The sequence below is a fragment of the Urocampus carinirostris genome, chromosome 13 (genome assembly GCF_059441175.1).
Source record: "Urocampus carinirostris isolate Australia breed hairy pipefish chromosome 13, RoL_Ucar_1.0, whole genome shotgun sequence".
Taxonomy (NCBI): Eukaryota; Metazoa; Chordata; class Actinopteri; order Syngnathiformes; family Syngnathidae; genus Urocampus; species Urocampus carinirostris.
In genome coordinates, this window is record NC_142361.1 from 17,015,927 (window position 1) to 17,035,563 (window position 19,637).

Sequence of the window (19,637 nt, forward strand, 5' to 3'; positions counted from 1 at the left end):
GTATTTGAAAAGTATACATCAAATAAAAGAAAAAAATTGTGACTTATTTGTCTTTTTTAGAAGCAAGGTCAAAGAGAACGTATGACTGAATTCCTGTCAATTGTAAGTTGAAATATGATAAAGTTTATAAATATTATGCTTGCTTTTTGACTCTCTTCGGCTGCCATATTTCGAAGTCTCCAAAATACATTGCGCATGCCTGAAAAAAGCCGTAACCCCCAAACTACAAAGATCGTATTTAATGAAATGCCTTTTAATTAGTTTTAGTATTTTATATATGTATAGTAACTTTTTAGTTTAACCATGTGTATCGTTTAAGGAAGCGCGTATTTTTTTGTTCTGCGGGGTTGGTTTCTCGTGTATTTTATATTAAAACAGAAAGTTCATAACTAAGCGCTACAGTAAGGAGAAAAATATTTTTGCTAAATGAATTTTAAAACTAACTTAGCGTGTTGTTCAGGCAAACTTTGCTCTAAATGCTCACAAATAACGTGTGGATTATAAGCTTTTTATTATAGATTGTTTTACAATGTATTAGCGATCGATTGAATACTTAATCAATATATTGAAATAATGCTCAACGGCCATGAGTGGATGTGGACGAGCAGCAAGAAAAAGGAAGAAAAAACGTTGCTACGTGGCCCAATCAGGTATATTACGAAATTCTGTAACAGTACAGAGCTATATTGCAAAAATTGTAGTAAATGGTCTGCATTTATATTCACATCGGATATGCTCTTTTGTCAGTTTCTCTAAAAGACCAGCTTGAATACGTGGACCTGCTCAGGTTTCTCCATCAGCGAGGATTCACATCAACGCTGCTGCAGCCAGCACTCTTTCAAGGTTTGCACACATTTGCATTTAATCTGAAACATACTGAAGGACAAGTTTTTGTTTTTCTGTTGGATGCCCTTACAGATACAGGGCGAGGTCTGCAGGCTGTCAAGAGCATCAAGGTAAGAAAAGGTGGCACTGTAGTCAGGTTTCTCATGTAGAGCCCAAGGAACTGAAATTGATAAAAGCACATCTTTGTGTTCGAAGGCCAACCAACTATTGATTTCTCTGCCGGAGTCTTGTTTGCTTACCACTTCCACTGTCCTGAACAGCTACGTTGGACATTACATCAAGAGGTAAATACCACATGTGTCCTTAGACCCCGCATTGATGTACAGCAGGGGTCTCTAGCTTGGTGTGCGAGGGCACCAGGTAGCCCCCTAAGAGCACCCGAGTAGCCTGCATACTCGCTCTTAAAATAGCTCACCAGTGATGGGTCATATCGTTCTTAAAATGGCTCACCAGTGATGGGTCATATCGTGAGTTTCCAGGAAATTCGCTTTCTTATTGGCGTGATAAATCATTTACATGATCAGTGTCTTTGAAAACGATTTAGTGTTTGACTATGCTTATTTTAACCCTACTCCTAATAATTACAACCTGGTAATAACCTGATGTAACCCCTGTTGAAAAGTGAGTTGTAAGAGACGAGTTATAAATGAATAAATAGAAGGATAATTTGACATTTAAATAGAATATTTAAATTTTATAGGAAATACATTGTAGTAAATATTTAAACATTTTAGATTGAATGGAAAGTTTTGATTGAAAAGGGAGAGATTCGGTTTTCTAAGCACGGTCTTTCTAATGATTGCAATTGATAATCGCAGGTCCTCTCTGCTGTCTTCGCTGGCGTGCACGTTCTGCCCGCAGTGAGCAATCAATGATGCTAATATGTCAATTGTGTATGATTTACAAAACTTTATTGAAACAGGGAGCAACAAATCGTTGTTTGTTAATTGAAATAATTTGATTTATTCAATAACTTCGTTATACGATCAAACCTCTGTGGCATCCGAGTGGCGAGCTTCATAGACCAGAAATCCAACAAGGATCTGATTTATCAAGAATCCACATCAAGGTCACAATTGCATTTTTCCTTTTGAAACGATTAAGGTTGGTACTAAAATCTTGTTGGTACCCATAAAAGTAAATTTTGCGATAAGTAATAGGTTTATAAACTGAAGAGTAGATGACAGGCATTAAACTGGAATAGAAATAAAGGAGGGTTATAACAAAGATTAATCAAATTTAGAAGTTCTCATCTAATACCTTATGTATTTTACTATAATTAATTTTAAATGTTGTCTATTGTCTTGTCCATTGCTCATTTAATTGCCGCTTTTGTTCAAATTAATGTTGACTCTGCTGTCAAAGAGTGGAGAGGTGTTGTAGAAGGATAGTGGGATGTTTAGATGCATTCTAAGGGATGGGCAGGGCACCTGTATGAAGCGGCAGGGGTAAATCAGTGAAAGCTGTTGGGCCCTGCCGTTGAACAGAAGAGTGTGTTGTTTCACCCTGACCCGAGTGACATGGCCACTTTCTTGTGTGCCGTTTCATCTGGAGGGACGAAAGCATGACCAACTTGGATGCCGAGGTGCTTAACTCGTTTGGGTGTTTGGGCATTTGGGTTGGCCATGGTTCAAAAATGTTTTTGTGTGGATCCTCGCATTTCCTAGCCCTGCCCTTTCCAAACCACCGGCTGGCTCACCAGCAAAACTGTGAACATGGCAGCCAAACAGCACAAGATGGCAGCAAGCGGTGATTGAAACCTGCTGCAGATGGATAATGTTGACTCTGGTGTTTCCTTTATTAATTTTACCACTCAACAAGCCTAGACCTAGCCTAGTAGGTTCTACAATAATGATAACATTGTAACACCATAGTAATAACATTAGTTATCTTTTAGAAGTGCAATTCGAACTGGTAACTGTTCGTGCTAATCACTAACAAAAAAGTAGCTCTCAGGTTCTAGAAGGTTGGCGACTCTGACGTACAGTGTACAGAGAAGCTAGAAGATGCTTACTTCAATGTCAGGTCAAATTAACAAGTCTAATTAGGACAGCATAGAAAATGTGTCAATATTTTGTCTGCTCAGCTGGAAGCCGCGACCATCGCCTCTGTTGTCTCTCTGCATCTTCCTGGTGTGCGAGCGGCACAGAGGAGTAAATGCCGAGTGGTCACCTTACATCCGAGTCCTACCCTCCTCCTACACGTGCCCCTCCTATTTTGATGACGATGTGGTGGCACTTCTGCCCATCGGACTTCGTCGCCGAGCTCATGCGCAGAAGGATGCTGTCAGGAGAATGCACGCATCTAATCAGGAATTTTTTCGGTACGTGCATTCTACAAATGAACACCAGATAGGGCGGTCATTTCTGATAAGATGTTTCAATTCAGGACTTTGCAGCCAATCCTCAGTCAACCTGTAGAGGACGTGTTCACGTTTGAAGCGCTGAGGTCTGGAAAACTGCACTGAAGTACAAGACTCCACTGACTACATTAATCCTGTCTACAAGGCTACATTGAAATATCACTGTGCACTCCAGGTGGGCGTGGTGCACCGTAAACACCCGTTCTGTCTTCATGGATCACCCGGCCAACCCATTTTTGTGTGGGCAAGATGACTATGCTCTGGCTCCCTTTTTGGATCTGCTCAACCACCGGCCTGACGTACAGGTAGACATGCTGTCCAAAAGGCATTCGTTGAATGTCTTGATTGTTGCCTATTCAACAGGTCAAAGCAGGATTCAATCATCAGACTAAAAATTACGAGATTAGGAGCGTGTGCGGGACGCTGCGTTTCAAGGAGGCGTTCATCAACTACGGTTCCCATGACAATCGGAGCCTGCTGCTGGAGTATGGTTTCATTGCGCCCAATAACCTGCACAGTGTAGTCTATGTAGACACAGGTGGGTCACAATCATAGCATGGTAGTCGTTGGGATGGGAAAATAATTGAAAACGAGTTTTTGTAGTTGTACATGCGGAATGAGTTGCACATCAGTAATATTAGTAGTTTTAATGGTAGTGTTAGTGCCCAAACCCACCACAAACAAGCACGTTCGCACTGAACGAGTGGACCATCTACCCGACAGCTCCCTCCTCAATATCCGAGGAATTGGCAGTTAAAAATGCGTTAATTAAGCATCTTAATTTACAAAAAATTATACCTTTATGCTGCTATTAAAAACTGTGGAAATGTATTGATTACTTTCAAAATGCATTATGATTATGGGTATAATATTTGCAGTTTTCTTTTGAATAGGATATTAACTATTGATTTGCTAAAAAACTTCCAAAGCTTGCCCTGCGATTGGCTGGCAACCAGTTCAGGGTGTCCCCTGCCCACTGCCCGATGATTGCTGGGATGGGCTCCAGCACCCCCGCGACCCTACTGAGGATAAGCGGTGCAGCTGATGAGATGAGATGAGACTTCCAAAGCTGTGTTGAAAACAAATAAATCAAATTAGTAGCTATTTGAGATTACTGAAATATTAAAGTGTTCTAAATGTGGATCTACTCATTCATCGCAGGTTTACATTCCAAAAAGAACCCGTTACAGGTGAAATCTGTGAAGTAGTATCCTTTATTTTTTTTAGGATTTAAGATGGTCTTTATTGCCATTAATATAAAATTGATTTTTTTTCTGCAACCACTCTGTTCATTGTTGATGAAGTTTGAAACTAGAATACAATTACAGTGGCTTGCAAAACTATTTGGCCCCCTTGAACTTTGTGACCTTTTGCCACATTTCAGACTTCAAACATCAAGATATAAAACAGAAATTTCTTGTGAAGCATCAACAATAAATGGGACACAATCATAAAGTGGAATACACTTTATTGGATATTTTATCAAATAAAAAAAACAAAAAGTGGGTGTGCAAAATTATTCAGCCCCCCTGAGTTGATACTTTGCAGCGCCACATTTTGCTGCGATTACAGCTGCAAGTCGCTCGGGGTATGTCTCTATCAGTTTTGCACATAGAGAAACTGATATTTTTGCACATTCCTCCTTGCAAAACAGCTCGAGCTCAGTGAGGGTGGATGGAAAGCGTTTGTAAACAGCAGCTTTCAGTTCTTTCCACAGATTCTCAATTTGATTGAGGTCTGGACTTTGACTTGGCCATTTTAACACCTTGATATGTTTTTTAGCTGAACCATTCCATCGTAGCTTTTGCTTTTTGTTTTGGATCATTGTCTTGTTGGAAGACAAATCTCTCCGTCCCAGTCTTAGGTCTTTTGCGGACTCCCATCAGGTTTTCTTCCAGAATGGTCCTGTATTTGGCTCCATCCATCTTCCCATCAATTTTGACCATCTTCACCATCTTCCTTGTCCCTGCTGAAGAAAAGCAGGCCCCAAACCATGATGCTGCCACCACCATGTGTGACTGTGGGGATGGTGTGTTGAGGGTGATGAACTGTGCTGCTTTTACGCCAAACATAACGTCTTGCATTGTTGCCAAAAAGTTCGATTTTGGTCTTATCTGAGAAGATCACCTTCTTCCACATGTTTGGTGTGTCTCCTAGGTGGCTTGTGGCAAACCTTAAACGACACTTTTTATGGATAGCCAGATTTGTGGAGTATACGACTGATTGTTGTCCGATGGACAGATTCTCCCACCTCAGCTGTAGACCTCTGCAGTTCATCCAGAGTGATCATGGGCCTCTTGGCTGCATCTCTGATCAGTTTTCTTCTTGTATGAGCTGAAAGTTTAGGGGGACGGCCCGATCTTGGTAGATTTGCAGTGGTCTGATACTCCTTCCATTTCAATATCATTGCTTGCACAGTGCTCCTTGGGATGTTTACAGCTTTGGAAATCTTTTTGTATCCAAATCCAGCTTTAAACTTCTCCACAACAATATCTCTGACCTACCTGGTGTGTTCCCCGTTCTTCATGATACTCTCTGCGCTTTAAACAGACTAGAGACTATCACTGTGCAGGTGCATTTATACAGAGACTTGATTACACACAGGTGGATTCCATTTATCATTGTTAGTCATTTAGATCAACATTGAATCATTCAGAGATTCTCACTGAACTTTTGAACAGAACTTGCTCCACTGAAAGTAAAGGGGCTGAATAATTTTGCACACCCATTTTTTCGTCTATTATGTACTAAAAAAGTTTAAAATATCCAATAAAGTGTGTTCTGCTTCATGATTGTGTCCCACTTGTTGTTGATGCTTCACAAGTTATTTACAGTTTTATATCTTGATGTTTGAAGTCTGAAATGTGGCAAAAGGTCACAAAGTTCAAGGGGGCCAAATAGTATGTATAATATGTATATACAAAAAGGAAAACACTATTTACATAGATTCTGTATTGTCTATTTACAATTGTTATACAAATAGATACATGATTACTAGTATACACTGACACCAAACATTTTTACAGGCTCAACATTTGTTTAACAAATTAAAGAAGTGTAAACATTTTTAGTCTTTTTCTTTCCCTTACAAATGGGGTTTTGGGGTTTTTAAGGGTTATTGATCTATCTCCGTTATTCATTATCCATTATCCGTTATCGGTCAGTTCATAATACGCTACAAAGCCTAGGAGTCGGGACACTTACTCTCAGCCAAAAGGCCAAGCTAAGGTCCTAGCCCTAAAGCCTTGCTGCGATCATTGCGAATGCACCGTTCCCGGAGGTACTGCAATACCGGGCCGATGCGTGGAGTGGACAGAGCAAGCTCATATTCCATCTCCGAAATGCAAAAATCAAAGATTGTAACTAAATAAATAGTAGACAATCTCTTTGCTACCACATAGATAGTACACAATTCTAGAACCATAGTTGGCATACTACACTTGATCTTAGCCAAAAGGCCGAGAAGCGATGACCACTGTACTGTCAAATTATATTTAGTAGGGAGCCAGTTTAGCCAATCAGAACTCAGAACACAATGCACGATGCAACTTTGTGAAGTCGCGAAACCGTAAAAAGTAAACTGCGTTGAAGCCAGCGATTACTGTATCATTATTTTTGTTGTAATATTGAGTGTCAACGTGAGCACTGATATTGTTTTACAGAAATGCTGTTGGAGGCAATGAAAGGATGCACAGGTTTGGAGTACAAAATCAAGTTCCTTGAAGAGAACAACTTCCTTAAGTCAGACATTTTACTCTTAGCTTTCTTTAAGCAATACTTAATGTCAGTGCTGAATCTATTACCTCTGTCCTCCTTGTCCTTCCAGTAATTTGAGTGTGAGCGGTGAAGGTCTAGGCTGGAGGCTGATGACTGTCCTCAGACTGATGTCAATACCTCAAACTCTCTAGTAAGAAATGCCGTCCATTAAACTCGTGGTTCATGTTAAAGGTCTTAATCTGGTGTGCTTGTCCGTCAGTCATCAGTGGAAGGCAGTGTTGCGCGGGCAAATGGTCGGCGAGGAGGCAGAGCGCTGGTGTGTCAAGATGGCCAAAATGTTGTGCCAGAGAATAATGCAAGATACACTAGCGGTTCTGAATAAGGTTTGTGATGACTCTTAAGTAAAAGCTTAGCATTAAATCCTTTACACAAAATAAAGCAAGCACTCACTTGAGTTTTTTTGTTCTGATAATGTAATAAAAACCAAGTACCACGACAAAAAACACAACTTATTAATCATGATGTTTTTTTCCTCTCATTTGTATTTACTTTCAAGCAAGTGGTCATGTGTACTTTTCCCACGCAGATTTCTAAACTTCTCCAAGAGGCAGAGCCCTCACTCAAAGAACAGTTGCGTTTAGTCCAATCACTTCGACTGGAGGAGGAATGCATTCTGGGAAGATGCCTTGATTCACTGAAAGACTCCTGAAAACCACATCATCAAGAAACTGAGGGGGGAAAACTTTTATTGGGTAGATTTCACTGATTATTTAATACCACATAAACACAATGAAAAAGTGAGAATCCTACAGAAAAAGAGACATTGTGTTCCTTTGAACTGTTTGTGAACAAGTATTTACTGATTTAACGTAAACAACTGCAGGAAGGAAAGTGGACTGCATATCTTTAAATAATTAAACGGGATATTATTGGTCTTGCTTTCATTTTGCCAGTCTGAAATAGTCCTTGTGTGTCAAATGTCCATTTTGACCGAGTCATCTTCACATTTCAACCACTTTTTTCTTGTGCTGAAGCTGCACGTCCTCCATGGTTGTGGCTGCTTCATGGAGGGGAACTGCCTCCTCAGGCTGAGGTCTGCAGGCACAACACATGAAAACCAATTAGTACTCGAGACAAGTTTTGGTGAAATAGAATTGGCTCACACTGATATCTTTGTGGCATGAACCCATTATAATGAGGTAGTCCCTTACATTAAATAAACTAGAGTTTATTATTTGACATTAACTTGTCTGCCTTGTGTACCTGAGTACTCCAGATGACATCTTCTCCATAATGTCTCTGAGAATATCTGATAGCAGGTAGTTAAGTTAGCACATTTAGTAAATGAGAGTGCTGCATTAAATCAGGGATGTCTGTCCAAGGATACGAAGGTATCGTCCCTGCTTGGATGAAGAAGCCAACCACACTTGCGGATTGAGGAACGACATAGAAGCAGACCTCAAGAACATTAACCTGCTGTCTGGAGGATCAAGCTGTAATAAAACAACAGATTGTATGAATATATTTTCATTGCCCTTAAAACAACAATTGCGTGCTGCAGGGAAAGAGCCACACGATTACTAACTTGCAGGTCTTGTTGAGAAGTAACCCAGTGGCCACCTACTGCCATTGCACTGATGAGGTCATGCTTGTGAGGGAGGAACCTCACCATCTCCTCTTCTGGCAGCTCTGTTTCTTGAACTTGAGCCAAGTAGTACAATCTTAATGCACACATACAAACTTGTTCTTATTCTAACTCTAAATACCTCCTTGATCGACAACAATGTCAACTCCCAGACCCCCAGTTTCCTCCATGATCGCCGGAACCATCTCTGATGGGTTTTTGTAGAGGGGAATCACTCTCACTGCAGCGATAAAAACATTTACCGGTAGTCACTTCCAGATACAATACAAGAATCCTATTTATTCAACAGTAGCATTTTTTGCTTTAAATAACGGATTTTCTTGATCTAGTTACCAGTCATCATTTTAATACCAAAGAATAACAACATTGTTTTGAAGTTTTGGGGTCGACCGGAGTTGGGGAGTTATGGAATACATGTAACGGCGTTACACAATTAGGTTAAAAAAAAATGAATTGTATTGTTAACGTTTCAGAGAAAAAAGAAGTAGTTATAGGTACATTTAGTTAAAATAGGGATTACTTTGCAGGATTACAGTTTGTTTTAAATTATGTATTGAATACATAATGCACCGATAGACGAAATGTGTCATAATTCAAATCACTGACATGAGGGAGACAGAGAGAGATTAGGTTTACACACGCGCAGAAGCTCTTTGCTGCGAAGATTGTACAGACCAATGCATGTTTGTCAGACTGTTGAAGGTAAAAGCACTTTATTTCTCCTTCAAAGTAGAACTCATTTGGAAGAATTTGCGTGAGCCTGCCCTGCATTTTTGTGAGGCTGCTAATGTGTGCGTATTGGGCACATGGCATTAAAATTGCTCGCTAGTGATATGTTCAGGGACATTTAGTAAATTTGAACACCTTCTTTTTGTAATTTGTAGTTAATGGTTGTTCAGAATCCACTACTTGATCACTGTAATGTCGTAAGAGTAATTTACTTACCCTAGTAAATCTGAATACTGTACTTTCAAGAGGCTTGGCCTCACAACTTCAAACACGTAGAAAAGTTTGTTGGAAATTTAGTGAAAAATTGGTGGGTTTAAAACAATATTGGTTCTTAATGTCTTCTTAATCAGGGTTGGGTAGGGTCACTTTAACTGGATTACTTTCAATTACTTTTGGATTACTCCAATACCGGGCAGCACGGCGGCGCAGAGGTTAGCGTGTGTGCGGCACAGTTCTGAGGTCGTGGGAACCTCCTGCATGGGTTCAAATCCAGCTACCGGCCTTCCTGTGTGGAGTTTGTATGTTCTCCCCGTGCTTGCGTGGGTTTCCTCCGGGCACTCCGGTTTCCTCCCACATCCCAAAAACACGCATTTCAGGTGAATTGGCCGGTCCAAATTGTCCCTAGGTGTGAATGAGCGAGCGAGTTGTCTGTCCCTGTGTGCCCTGCGATTGGCTGGCAACCAGTTCAGGGTTTCCCCTGCCCACTGCCCGGAGATGGATGGGATGGGCTCCAGCACCCCCGCGACCCTACTGAGGATAAGCGGTGCAGCTAATGGATGGATGGATACTCCAATACCAAATACGCTAATCAAAGTCAAAAGAAGCTAAATATGAATAAAATTATGACTCACAACACGTGGTAAGCTTTCTCTCCTGGCTTTGATCTCTCCGACAAAACTAACATAAAATGCGACAGAAACAAAATGAAAATAAATCCAAACAGCTTGCCAACATCATTTGTGCCGTTCCATGTATTCCATTACTCCCCAAGCCTTCACAAAATTTAGTAATTTTATTCATATTTCGTTTATTTTATCTTTTATTAGCATATTTGGTATTGGAGTAATCCAAAAGTAATTGAAAGTAATCCAGTTAAAGTAACCCTACCCAACCCTGCTTCTTATTGTAAACTCAAACAGCATATCTTGTCTGCCACATGATAGAGAAAATGTTATTTTGCTTAATAAACTATACTAGGTGTTTAAAATTTGAGCACTTTTTTGTAGGACTACAAGCAACTCCCAGATAGAGCGGGTGTTGACAGTGCGCGACGCCCACCTGGAGTACACAGTGATATAAATGTAGTCAGTGGAGTCTTTGCTCATTTGTGCTTAGCACAATTTAGTTAATTTGTTTTTTTATTGTTTTTGTCTTTTATAAGCATTGGAGTTTTACAAAGTATTCCAGTAAAATTACTTATTTATTATAGTATTTACTAATTACATTTTACGACAGGTAACTAGCAATTGTATTGGATTACATTTGTAAAGTAACCCTCCCAACACTTGGGCAGACATTGCACGATTTCACAATTTTGAGATGAAAAAATGTTCAACTTTATTAAGGATTAAGCAGAGGAACTTTAGTCAGAGTTATTCTTAGAAGTTTATTAAAAGAGGGCATGCACACTGAAGCAAATACCACAAATATTTATGCCTGCCACAAACAAAATGATAAAAAACATCACATAGAATTAAAAAAGGGTTTTGAATTACTCTTTTTTGGTTTGATTATTTCTATCCTTAAAATGTGTTTTCAAGCCACGCTTGTTTATGTAATGCAAATGGGTACCATAAAGTTTGCATAAACACTGACATTTGATCATTTTTCATATCTTCAGCTAGATTCACTCAACAGAGGGGAAAATATTCCAACAAGGGAATAAAAAGCCCCAGAATGGATTTTTGTTTACTTGAGAAAAGGAGAAGAAAAAGAAATAAGAAAATAAAAACTTTTTAAATGGTTTCAAAACCATTTAAAAAGCTCTCAATGGTGAGTTTCTGTTATATGACACATTTTTGAAAAATATAAAGGGAACTGATACAAAACAAAACAGTGGTGAGCCAGATTAGATCCATAAAAAATGTCATTGTGAATATATGATTTTTTGAAAAACAGATTGGTTTTCTTATGGGTGCGAGAACAGACCTACTCTCGGTCGTAGCTCCTCCAAAAAGGCATGCTGCTCCTCAGAGTGAGACGTGGTCAGAACCCTCAAGCCATGGTAAGACGCTAATTGAATGCACATCAGGCCTAAAGGCTGAGGAGGCGAAATCAGACACTCAGGTCACAGGGAAAGTGCCTTTTTCCCCTTCATTACAGCGAAAAATTTGCACGTACGCTGGCCCCGTCCACCACCAGGACCGTCTGACCGGCTGCCATGCGAGCATGAGTGTGGAGGGCGCTGTATGCCCGCAGGCCATCCTCGAGCGCTGCGGCCACGCTCGTGCAGCTCAGCTTCTGCGGCTTTGGAACTGCACAACAAACGCTCATGCTTCAGTTACATTTGGATTTTTAAGGTTGAAATTCTGTTCCGACAGGGATGTGCCAGGACTGAAATCAGTATTGGACCTAGGCTTTATTTGAGGTATTGGTACCTGGCAAAGTAGTCAGATTGGCAGGATCATGACTGGAATGCAAATACTTTTCTCGGTAACAAGTACTGTAATGCATTATTAATAACATTTTGTAACGCTACTGTTACTACTTGGTGCTTATAACGTTACTCCGCTACCTCATAATGACAGAAAATTACTTATTGTGCTCTTTTACGGTGTTTTTGTCACATACATTCCTAATTTGGTGAAAGTAACTCCTGAATGGTGTTTATATCTACCTGAGAAATACAACTAAAATACAACAGTTATGGTGCAGCCACTTTAAGCACAGAGTACGAGAATGTTAATTTTCTCCTCATGTAGATATTTTCCGTCATGTATACTCGCATCTGAGCCGAATCTGCAACAATGAAAATAAATACTGAACTCATTGAGTCAGCTTATGTGCGGATATTCAGTTGCGTATCACCATTAGCGAATGGGAGATGGGCGTGGGCTTATACAGGAACAACAAACTCATGAGAAATAAATGGGGCGTATATGAACAAATAATTTACAGTAAAAGTGTGCTGAATTAAAGGTATTTTTATTTGTAAAAATATATTTTACAATACACTATGCCTGGAGAAAAAAAGAATCTTGGCCAAAACCTAGAAATGGATTAGGAGAGTGGTTTGAAGCCCAAAGACAAAATTGATGTGGAGTGTCTTAGCTAAGTGTTCGTTTTCTTTTAATTCTTTTATCATGTGGGTATTCTAAAGCAGTTTTATGGAGTCAGCTTTTATGCGAGCATATACGGTAATTTGTGACTAACCGTAAAATTCGGACTATAGAGCGCAACTGATTATAAACCGCAACCAGTACATTTTTAAAGAAAAACCATTTTCTACATACATGAGCCACACCTTACTATAAGCCGCATGTACCCACATTGTAACATAAGATATTTACACAGAAATTGTTTTAATAATACAGTTCATGCATTAATTCACTGCATCATTGCATAAGCTTCAGAATTAAAGAATGGGAAAAAAGTTGCGGCTTATAGTCCAGATTTTACGTGCTACTTTTTGGTGTCAGTAATATCAGAGATAATGTAATTCCATTTTAAAATAGGTAACTGCAACCTTTTTTTCCTGAAACTTAAAGTTAGAAAGCTTTCATTTTTTATTTATTTTTATTGGTTAAACCAGGGGTAGGGAACCTATGGCTCGGGAGCCATATATGGCTCTTTTCATGAGTACATATGGCTCTGAAATAAAATGTATCTATTGCACATCTCTCTGTGGCGTTCCAAAGTCAAGTGATTTCATCCCGATTTTGGTCAATATAAAGCCGAAGCAACTTAATGCAGAAGTTGGATAAGAAACCATTTAAACTGATAAATAAAAACGCAGACAAACGACTTTGATTGGGTGAGCAGTACAGGTGGGCGGATCCGTGCACACAGCGCAAGGCAGTTCCTTCTCTCTCGCTCAGTGCAGTCTACACCGAAAGTGAATATGACAATATGCTTATCGTTTGCAGTCATTTGTGATATTTTTACAAAGGAATCTTGCTTGCGCATTGTTTTGAAACCGTTATTAAGGACAAATTTCATGGAAAAAAATTGCCTCAACACTCTTAACCTAATGTGGAAGACAAATTGTAAATGGCATATTGAAATTGATTTGGGACACAGGATTTGGCATTATTATTATCATTTCATACATTTGATTAAATCATCAAATGACACACAGTGAAATAAAATTTGCTGAAGAATTAGCTTTTGTCTAGAGAGCGTATTTGGCAGTTTTTTCACTTTTGTCTGAAAATATATGATGTGGCTCTCTCAATTTCTTTTTAAAACATTTTTTGCTTTTATGGCTCTTTGGGTCGAAAAGGTTCCTGACCCCTGGGTTAAACCATTGTCTGCTATTGAATCTCCATATTGGATTAAAAAAAGCTTGTGTGTCACTTCAGGGCATGTTTGGCACATTATGAACTGAATGTAAAGAACAGTCCATATTTACCTAAATACTGCTCATTTACGTCAATGACATCACTAAGTCCCGAGCACACAGAGTCCAGAGGTAGAATACCTGTCAAAAAGTTCATATTAGGTCACTCATACATGTTATGCACACATCAAGCATTGTGGGTAACCTACCAACAACTTCATCATCGGGTTGAAAGAAGGTGACTTTTGGACCGACTGGAAGTAACACAGGGAAATAAAAATGTGAGTAAGCATTCTTCATTTCAGCACTTTTACCACAAGGTTAAAATATTACAATTAAAAGAAAGGGTGTTTCAAGGGCAGCACCGCGGATGAGTGGTTAGCGCGTGTGTGGCACAGTTCCGAGGTTATGTGATCAAACCTTCCTGTGTGGAGTTTGAATGTTCTCCCCATGCTTGTGTGGGTTTCCTCCAAGAACTCCGGTTTCCTCCCACATTCCAAAAACATGCATTTCAGGTTAATTGGCCAGTCCAAATTGTCGCTAGGTGTGAATAAGCGAGTGAGTTGTCTGTCTCTGTGTGCCCTGCGACTGGCTGGCAACCAGTTCTGGGTGTTCCATTGCCCACTGCCTGAAGATAGCTGGGATGGGCTCCGGCACCCCCACGACCCAACTGAGGATAAGCGGTGCAGCTAATGGATGGATGGATGGAGGGTGTTTCAAAATCATTTGTATCCGTTGAGATGTAAATATCAGAGAAAGTATTTGATCAGGTAAATTAAATTAAAAATATTAATGTTGACGATTATCACATTTATTTTTGCAAACCTGAATTAGAAAGTAAAAGAAAAATGGGATTGTGTAAAAAAGCGCACCGCCTGAGAAATGGTTTACATCAAGTCGTAATCCAGCTACTGCCAGACACGCAGAAGCATATTTTGGGTTACAGTGTCCAGCAGATTCCCTTTTTCCCTTTTTATATACAAATTTATCTGTTTGTGAGTTAATACTATATTTATGAACCCTTTTAAAAAATACTGTAATTTATTTAGTGTTTAAAAATGTTCATTTAACTTTTTTTTCTCATTATATTAAGAATAGTATTCATCTCATCTCATTAGCCGTACCGCTTATCCTCATTAGGGTCGCGGGGGGGCTGGAGCCCATCCCAGCCATCTCCGGGCAGTGGGCAGGGGACACCCTGAACTGGTTGCCAGCCAATCGCAGGGCACACAGGGACAGACAACTAATTCACTCATTCACACCTATGGACAATTTGGACCGGCCAATTCACCTGAAATGCATGTTTTTGGAACGTGGGAGGAAACCGGAGTGCCCGGAGGAAACCCACGTAAGCACGGGGAGAACATACAAACTCCGCACCGGAAGTCTGGAGCTGGATTTGAACCCATGACAGGTTCCCATGACATGAACTGTGCCGCACAAGCGCTAACCACTGCGCCGCCATGCTGCCCTAAGAATAGTATTATTAAAATAAAAATGTAATGCATTACTGTGCTGAGCGTCTGTAAATGCAAAGTGAGGCTTGCAATTCTGTTGCCCCTTGACAGAGAGCGATGGTGAGATGAGGGATTTTGATTTGACACACAACTCTGGCCCAAACAGTAGAATTAGTGATTAACTATCATCAAGCCAAGCCATCTAGTATTTTTCTCTCGTTGCAGGGATGTTTTTTCTTAATTACTTATATTTTATCGCGTTTATTCAAAATGTGCAGCACATAAGTTAAGTAAGACAATTAATGAATTAATTAATTGATCTTATTTGATTGATAAAACTTTTTCTTCCATGTTACAGTTTATATATTGCTTTCTTGCACAGCCAATCAAATGTCTAATGAGATGTTGGCCAATCTTTTTTTTAATCTGACTGTCTGCACACCATCCCAAATACAACTGTAGATGGATTTTCCCCTCTCCTTTCTTTCTTTCTCTCTCTTTGCCACTCTTTCTTGCTCTCAGCCATTTGAATATTTCAATCTCTTTTTTCGCTCTTTCTCCCTATTTTTTCTCTCTTTCTAAATTTGTCTCTTTCTCTCTCTTTATTTTTTCCTTTCTCTTGCTTTCTTTCTTTCAGTCTCCCTTTTTTCTCTCTCCATTTCTCTGACTTGTTTGCTTATTCCTCAAATTTTTCTTTTGTTTTTCTTCTCCTTTTCATACTATATGTCTCTCTCTCTGTCTGTCTTTCTTTTACCTCTCTTCCTTCTCTCTTTTTCTCTTCTCTTTCTCTCTTTGTATTTCTTTATTTTTCTCTCTCTTCTCTCTTTGTCTTCCTCCCTCACATTTATTCTTTCTTTTCCCTTTCCCCTGTCTTTCTTTTCACTCCGTCTTTCTCTTTTTTGTCTATCTCTCCCGTTCACTCCATCTCTTTCTTTCATTCTTTTTCTTACTCTTTCACTGTCTTTCTTTTTCATTAATCTATTTGTCCTGCCCCGTGAGTTTATTTGTACGAAGTGGCCCGTGAGTTTTTTTTCTACTATGTGGCACAAGCTAAAAATGAGTTTAAAACCTTTAACACCTTATATATTTAGATTTGGGTCGCACAGATTATTTTTATGAACTATATACAAATTAAATGCAAATGAACCATAAAAGACAAATTATTATGCTTTCTATTGGGACAAACTCACAAAAACACTAAATCAATGCAATGTTAATTCATTTCTTACTAAATCATGCAGTCGTACAAACACATACTAGGCTATTTCATGTCAAATTTCAAGTTTAAACATTGATATCTTCATTTATGAAATGAAATGATCTGCATTTATATAGCGCTTTTCAAGTCAAGACTTCCCAAAGCACTTTACAGTGTGCTTCACATTTCCCAATAGCGGCCGTGCAGCCATGTAAGGCGCTAACCTGCTTATTGGGGGCATTAGGGGTTCAGTGTCTTACCCAAGGACACTTCGACATGTAACACGGAGGAGCCGGGATTCGAACTGCGATCTCTTGATCCCAAGACAAGCGCTCTACCTCCTGAGCCAAGTGTACAATGTAAAATTGTATTCATGCCTATGCCCACTTTGCACAATGTTGCCTATTTTGCACTACCGCATATTGCACTAATACGATCCCACTGTATGTACCATCCTACATGCCCACACTTTCTTGTGTAAATGTTGTGTAAATTATAACCTTTATCTTCTTTGTTCCTTTATCTTCTTTGGTTTTTTTTTATGCTCACTGTTAAATGTGATACTGGAGTGCCACGTCCAATTTCGTTGTCACAATATGTTCAACCCATTTTGTAACAATGACAATAAAGGTATATTCTATTCTATTCTAGTCTAGTTGAATGTTGAGGATTATAAAAAAAATAGTACAACATCAAAGTAGAGGTACGAACTTTAGAACTCACTGTAGTCTGTACAGCCCTTTGACGCTTCTAGTGATTAAGGGCTATACAAGTAAACATGACATGTGTTGACCTGGCTTAGAGAATAGTCATGGAGCTTCTCACCTCGTTGAACAACACCAGCCACTTCTTTGCCAATGGGAATCACATTCCTCTGCAGCCCAATGTCTCCAAGAAACTGTAACATGCAACAGAAGGAGACCATAAGGTCTGTGAGCATTAAAAACATAGTGGGATTATTGACAATTTCCCTTTTTGTCAGGGCTACTAGTTAACATTATTATTACCTTGATGTCCACTGGGCTGAGGCCACACGCCTTCACGTGAATCCTGACGTCGTGGCTGTCTAAGACCTCGGGAAGTGTCTAGAGAGGAGATCATCACAAAGCCTTGACATGTGTTACATACAATAACAGCCCTCGTCAGGAGATATTTTCATTCTTATGTATCTGACATCAAAGTAACAACAATAACCTCTGGAATATGATATAATGAAATTGTGAATGTATTCAATTGCTGTTAAAAGTGTCGAGAAAAACTCATATTGTTGGGATATGATATAATGAAATTGTGAATGTGTTTAATTGCTGTTAAAAGTGTCGAGAAAAAATGTTCAAACCTCACATTGTTAATTTTCTGTTAATAGTGTCGATAAAATTGTTCAAACCAAAAAAAAATCTCACCGTTTCTTGAGTGAAAAATTTGAGCTCGCTGCCAGTAACTTGACAAAATAACCCCTTCATGTTTTGTATTCGCCTATACAATTACCGATGATTTTTAATAAGAAGAATCATAATCTAAACAACTATTTGACGTTTCTGTTTACGCTCCTGTGTCATGTGACTACGTGTCTTTTCTTCGTTCATTCTTGGGCAGCAGACTCGTGATTATTTACACTCTAGCGCCATCTGTTGATAGCTCATCTACACTGCAAGTTGTTAATCGCTGTTGCGGAAATAATTTGGAATCAATTAATACTATTATTGTTGTTGTAAATACTTTAAATCGGATACGAAATAATTAATACAAAATTAACCACCCATTGATAATGCTAACAGTCTCTGTTGTCCAATTTTTCGAGTGTTCCTTGACAATTCGCGTAATAATTTTCGTGTTGCCAAGACAGTCAGTATTATTAGTGGTATTAATAATACCGTGGAATTTACACCTAGGCCTTCAGCGCCAGTCTAAATAGCAATGTATCGTTCGTGAACGAACTGGTTCCAAGAGCCGGCTCTCTGTAGTGACATTTTCTATTTTATTTGCGAAGACTCTGGTGGCCCTGCAACACTAGGAGGATAAGCGGTGTAGAAGACGGGCGGATAGATGGACTCTTGTGGAAGAGAGGTAATATCGGCCACTGCTTGGTCGCCAAGCTCAGTCTGCTCGGCAACGTGAACTGCGCAAAAGGGTAAGGAGGGATGCAAGTGTAACCGCGGTGCATGGATGCGCGACATGTAAAGCCTGTCTTTTGTGAAGAAAAGGCCCTTGCAGGCCCTCCTGGCTCCCTACTGGTAGATAGTAAAATATTGTTTATTATTAGTTGCTTGTTCAGGGTGGTGGTAGTAGTAGTAGTAGTAGTAGTAGTAGTAGTAGTAGTAGTAGTAGTAGTAGTAGTAGTAGTAGTAGTAGTAGTAGTAGTAGTAGTAGTAGTAGTAGTAGTAGTAGTAGTAGTAGTAGTAGTAGTAGTTTTTAACAATCAAATCCAAATTGTCTTTATTGTCATTGGTAACAAAAAAGTTAACATAGTTTACAAAAAAAATTAAATGACACTCCAGGATAAACGCGTAATAATCACCGAAAAGGGAAAATTAGAAAAAAAAGTCAAGATAAAGAGGCAACGAAATTTACAAGGCACAACAAAAATCTCCTGAAAGGAGGTGGGTGCTGTCAGGTTGTACTTGCCCAAGACACACCACAGGAACTGGTGCCCCTACGACCCTGGCAGTGAAGGGATCCGTGAGCTGTAAGCTTGGAGACTGGCCTAAGTTGTAAGTGCATTGTAATAATAGTGCAATGAAAAACAGTGTGATGACATTTAGCAGCTACAAAAATTTCCAATAAATAAGATAAGATACCCTTTTTTTGCATACAATACAATTTTTTCTATACAACTGGCCCAGTCTTGTATGCTTGTTTAGGGTGATGAATAGTAGTAGTAGTAGTAGTAGTAGTAGTAGTAGTAGTAGTAGTAGTAGTAGTTGTAGTAATAGTAGCATACCTGTCAACCTGTACGGTTTTGCCGTACAAAGTACGTTTATTATGCATTTTAAGACGTGTACGACATACGAGAAAATCTGTACGGAAAAACGCAAATTTGTCAATTATGGGTACCATCGACCTTCACGAAACGGCAAATCAATCAAGTTAAACGAATTCGCTGCGGAAGCCTCTATCTCGGTATCATTTTTTCGTTGCAAACTAAGCGAGTGGTTTGATGTAGTGAAAGGAAGTTCGTCTCTTTT

At 39.3% G+C, this 19,637-nt stretch overlaps 2 protein-coding genes and 1 pseudogene across 2 annotated transcripts; 1 reads left to right on the forward strand and 2 right to left on the reverse strand.

Annotated features, from left to right (window-relative positions):
* The first annotated feature begins 205 nt into the window (after positions 1 to 205).
* Positions 206 to 8,910, forward strand: setd4 (SET domain containing 4). The gene is made up of 12 exons (XM_088352037.1): positions 206 to 650; positions 748 to 843; positions 919 to 956; positions 1,042 to 1,130; positions 2,933 to 3,169; positions 3,235 to 3,294; positions 3,384 to 3,513; positions 3,572 to 3,746; positions 6,871 to 6,949; positions 7,035 to 7,115; positions 7,185 to 7,308; positions 7,512 to 8,910. The coding sequence occupies exons 1-12, from the start codon at positions 587 to 589 to the stop codon at positions 7,632 to 7,634; spliced, it is 1,296 nt and encodes a 431-aa protein (XP_088208163.1). The 5' UTR covers positions 206 to 586; the 3' UTR covers positions 7,635 to 8,910.
* Positions 6,467 to 6,678, reverse strand: LOC148353895 (U2 spliceosomal RNA; annotated as a pseudogene).
* cryzl1 (crystallin, zeta (quinone reductase)-like 1) lies at positions 7,655 to 18,022 on the reverse strand. The gene is made up of 12 exons (XM_088352035.1): positions 17,856 to 18,022; positions 17,460 to 17,537; positions 17,278 to 17,350; positions 14,007 to 14,051; positions 13,870 to 13,938; positions 11,640 to 11,773; positions 11,448 to 11,559; positions 8,692 to 8,790; positions 8,511 to 8,626; positions 8,313 to 8,418; positions 8,189 to 8,234; positions 7,655 to 8,020 (listed from the first exon to the last, which is right to left on the reverse strand). Exons 1-12 carry the CDS (start codon positions 17,913 to 17,915, stop codon positions 7,927 to 7,929), a joined length of 1,032 nt encoding a protein of 343 aa, XP_088208161.1. The 5' UTR covers positions 17,916 to 18,022; the 3' UTR covers positions 7,655 to 7,926.
* Positions 18,023 to 19,637: the final 1,615 nt, after the last annotated feature.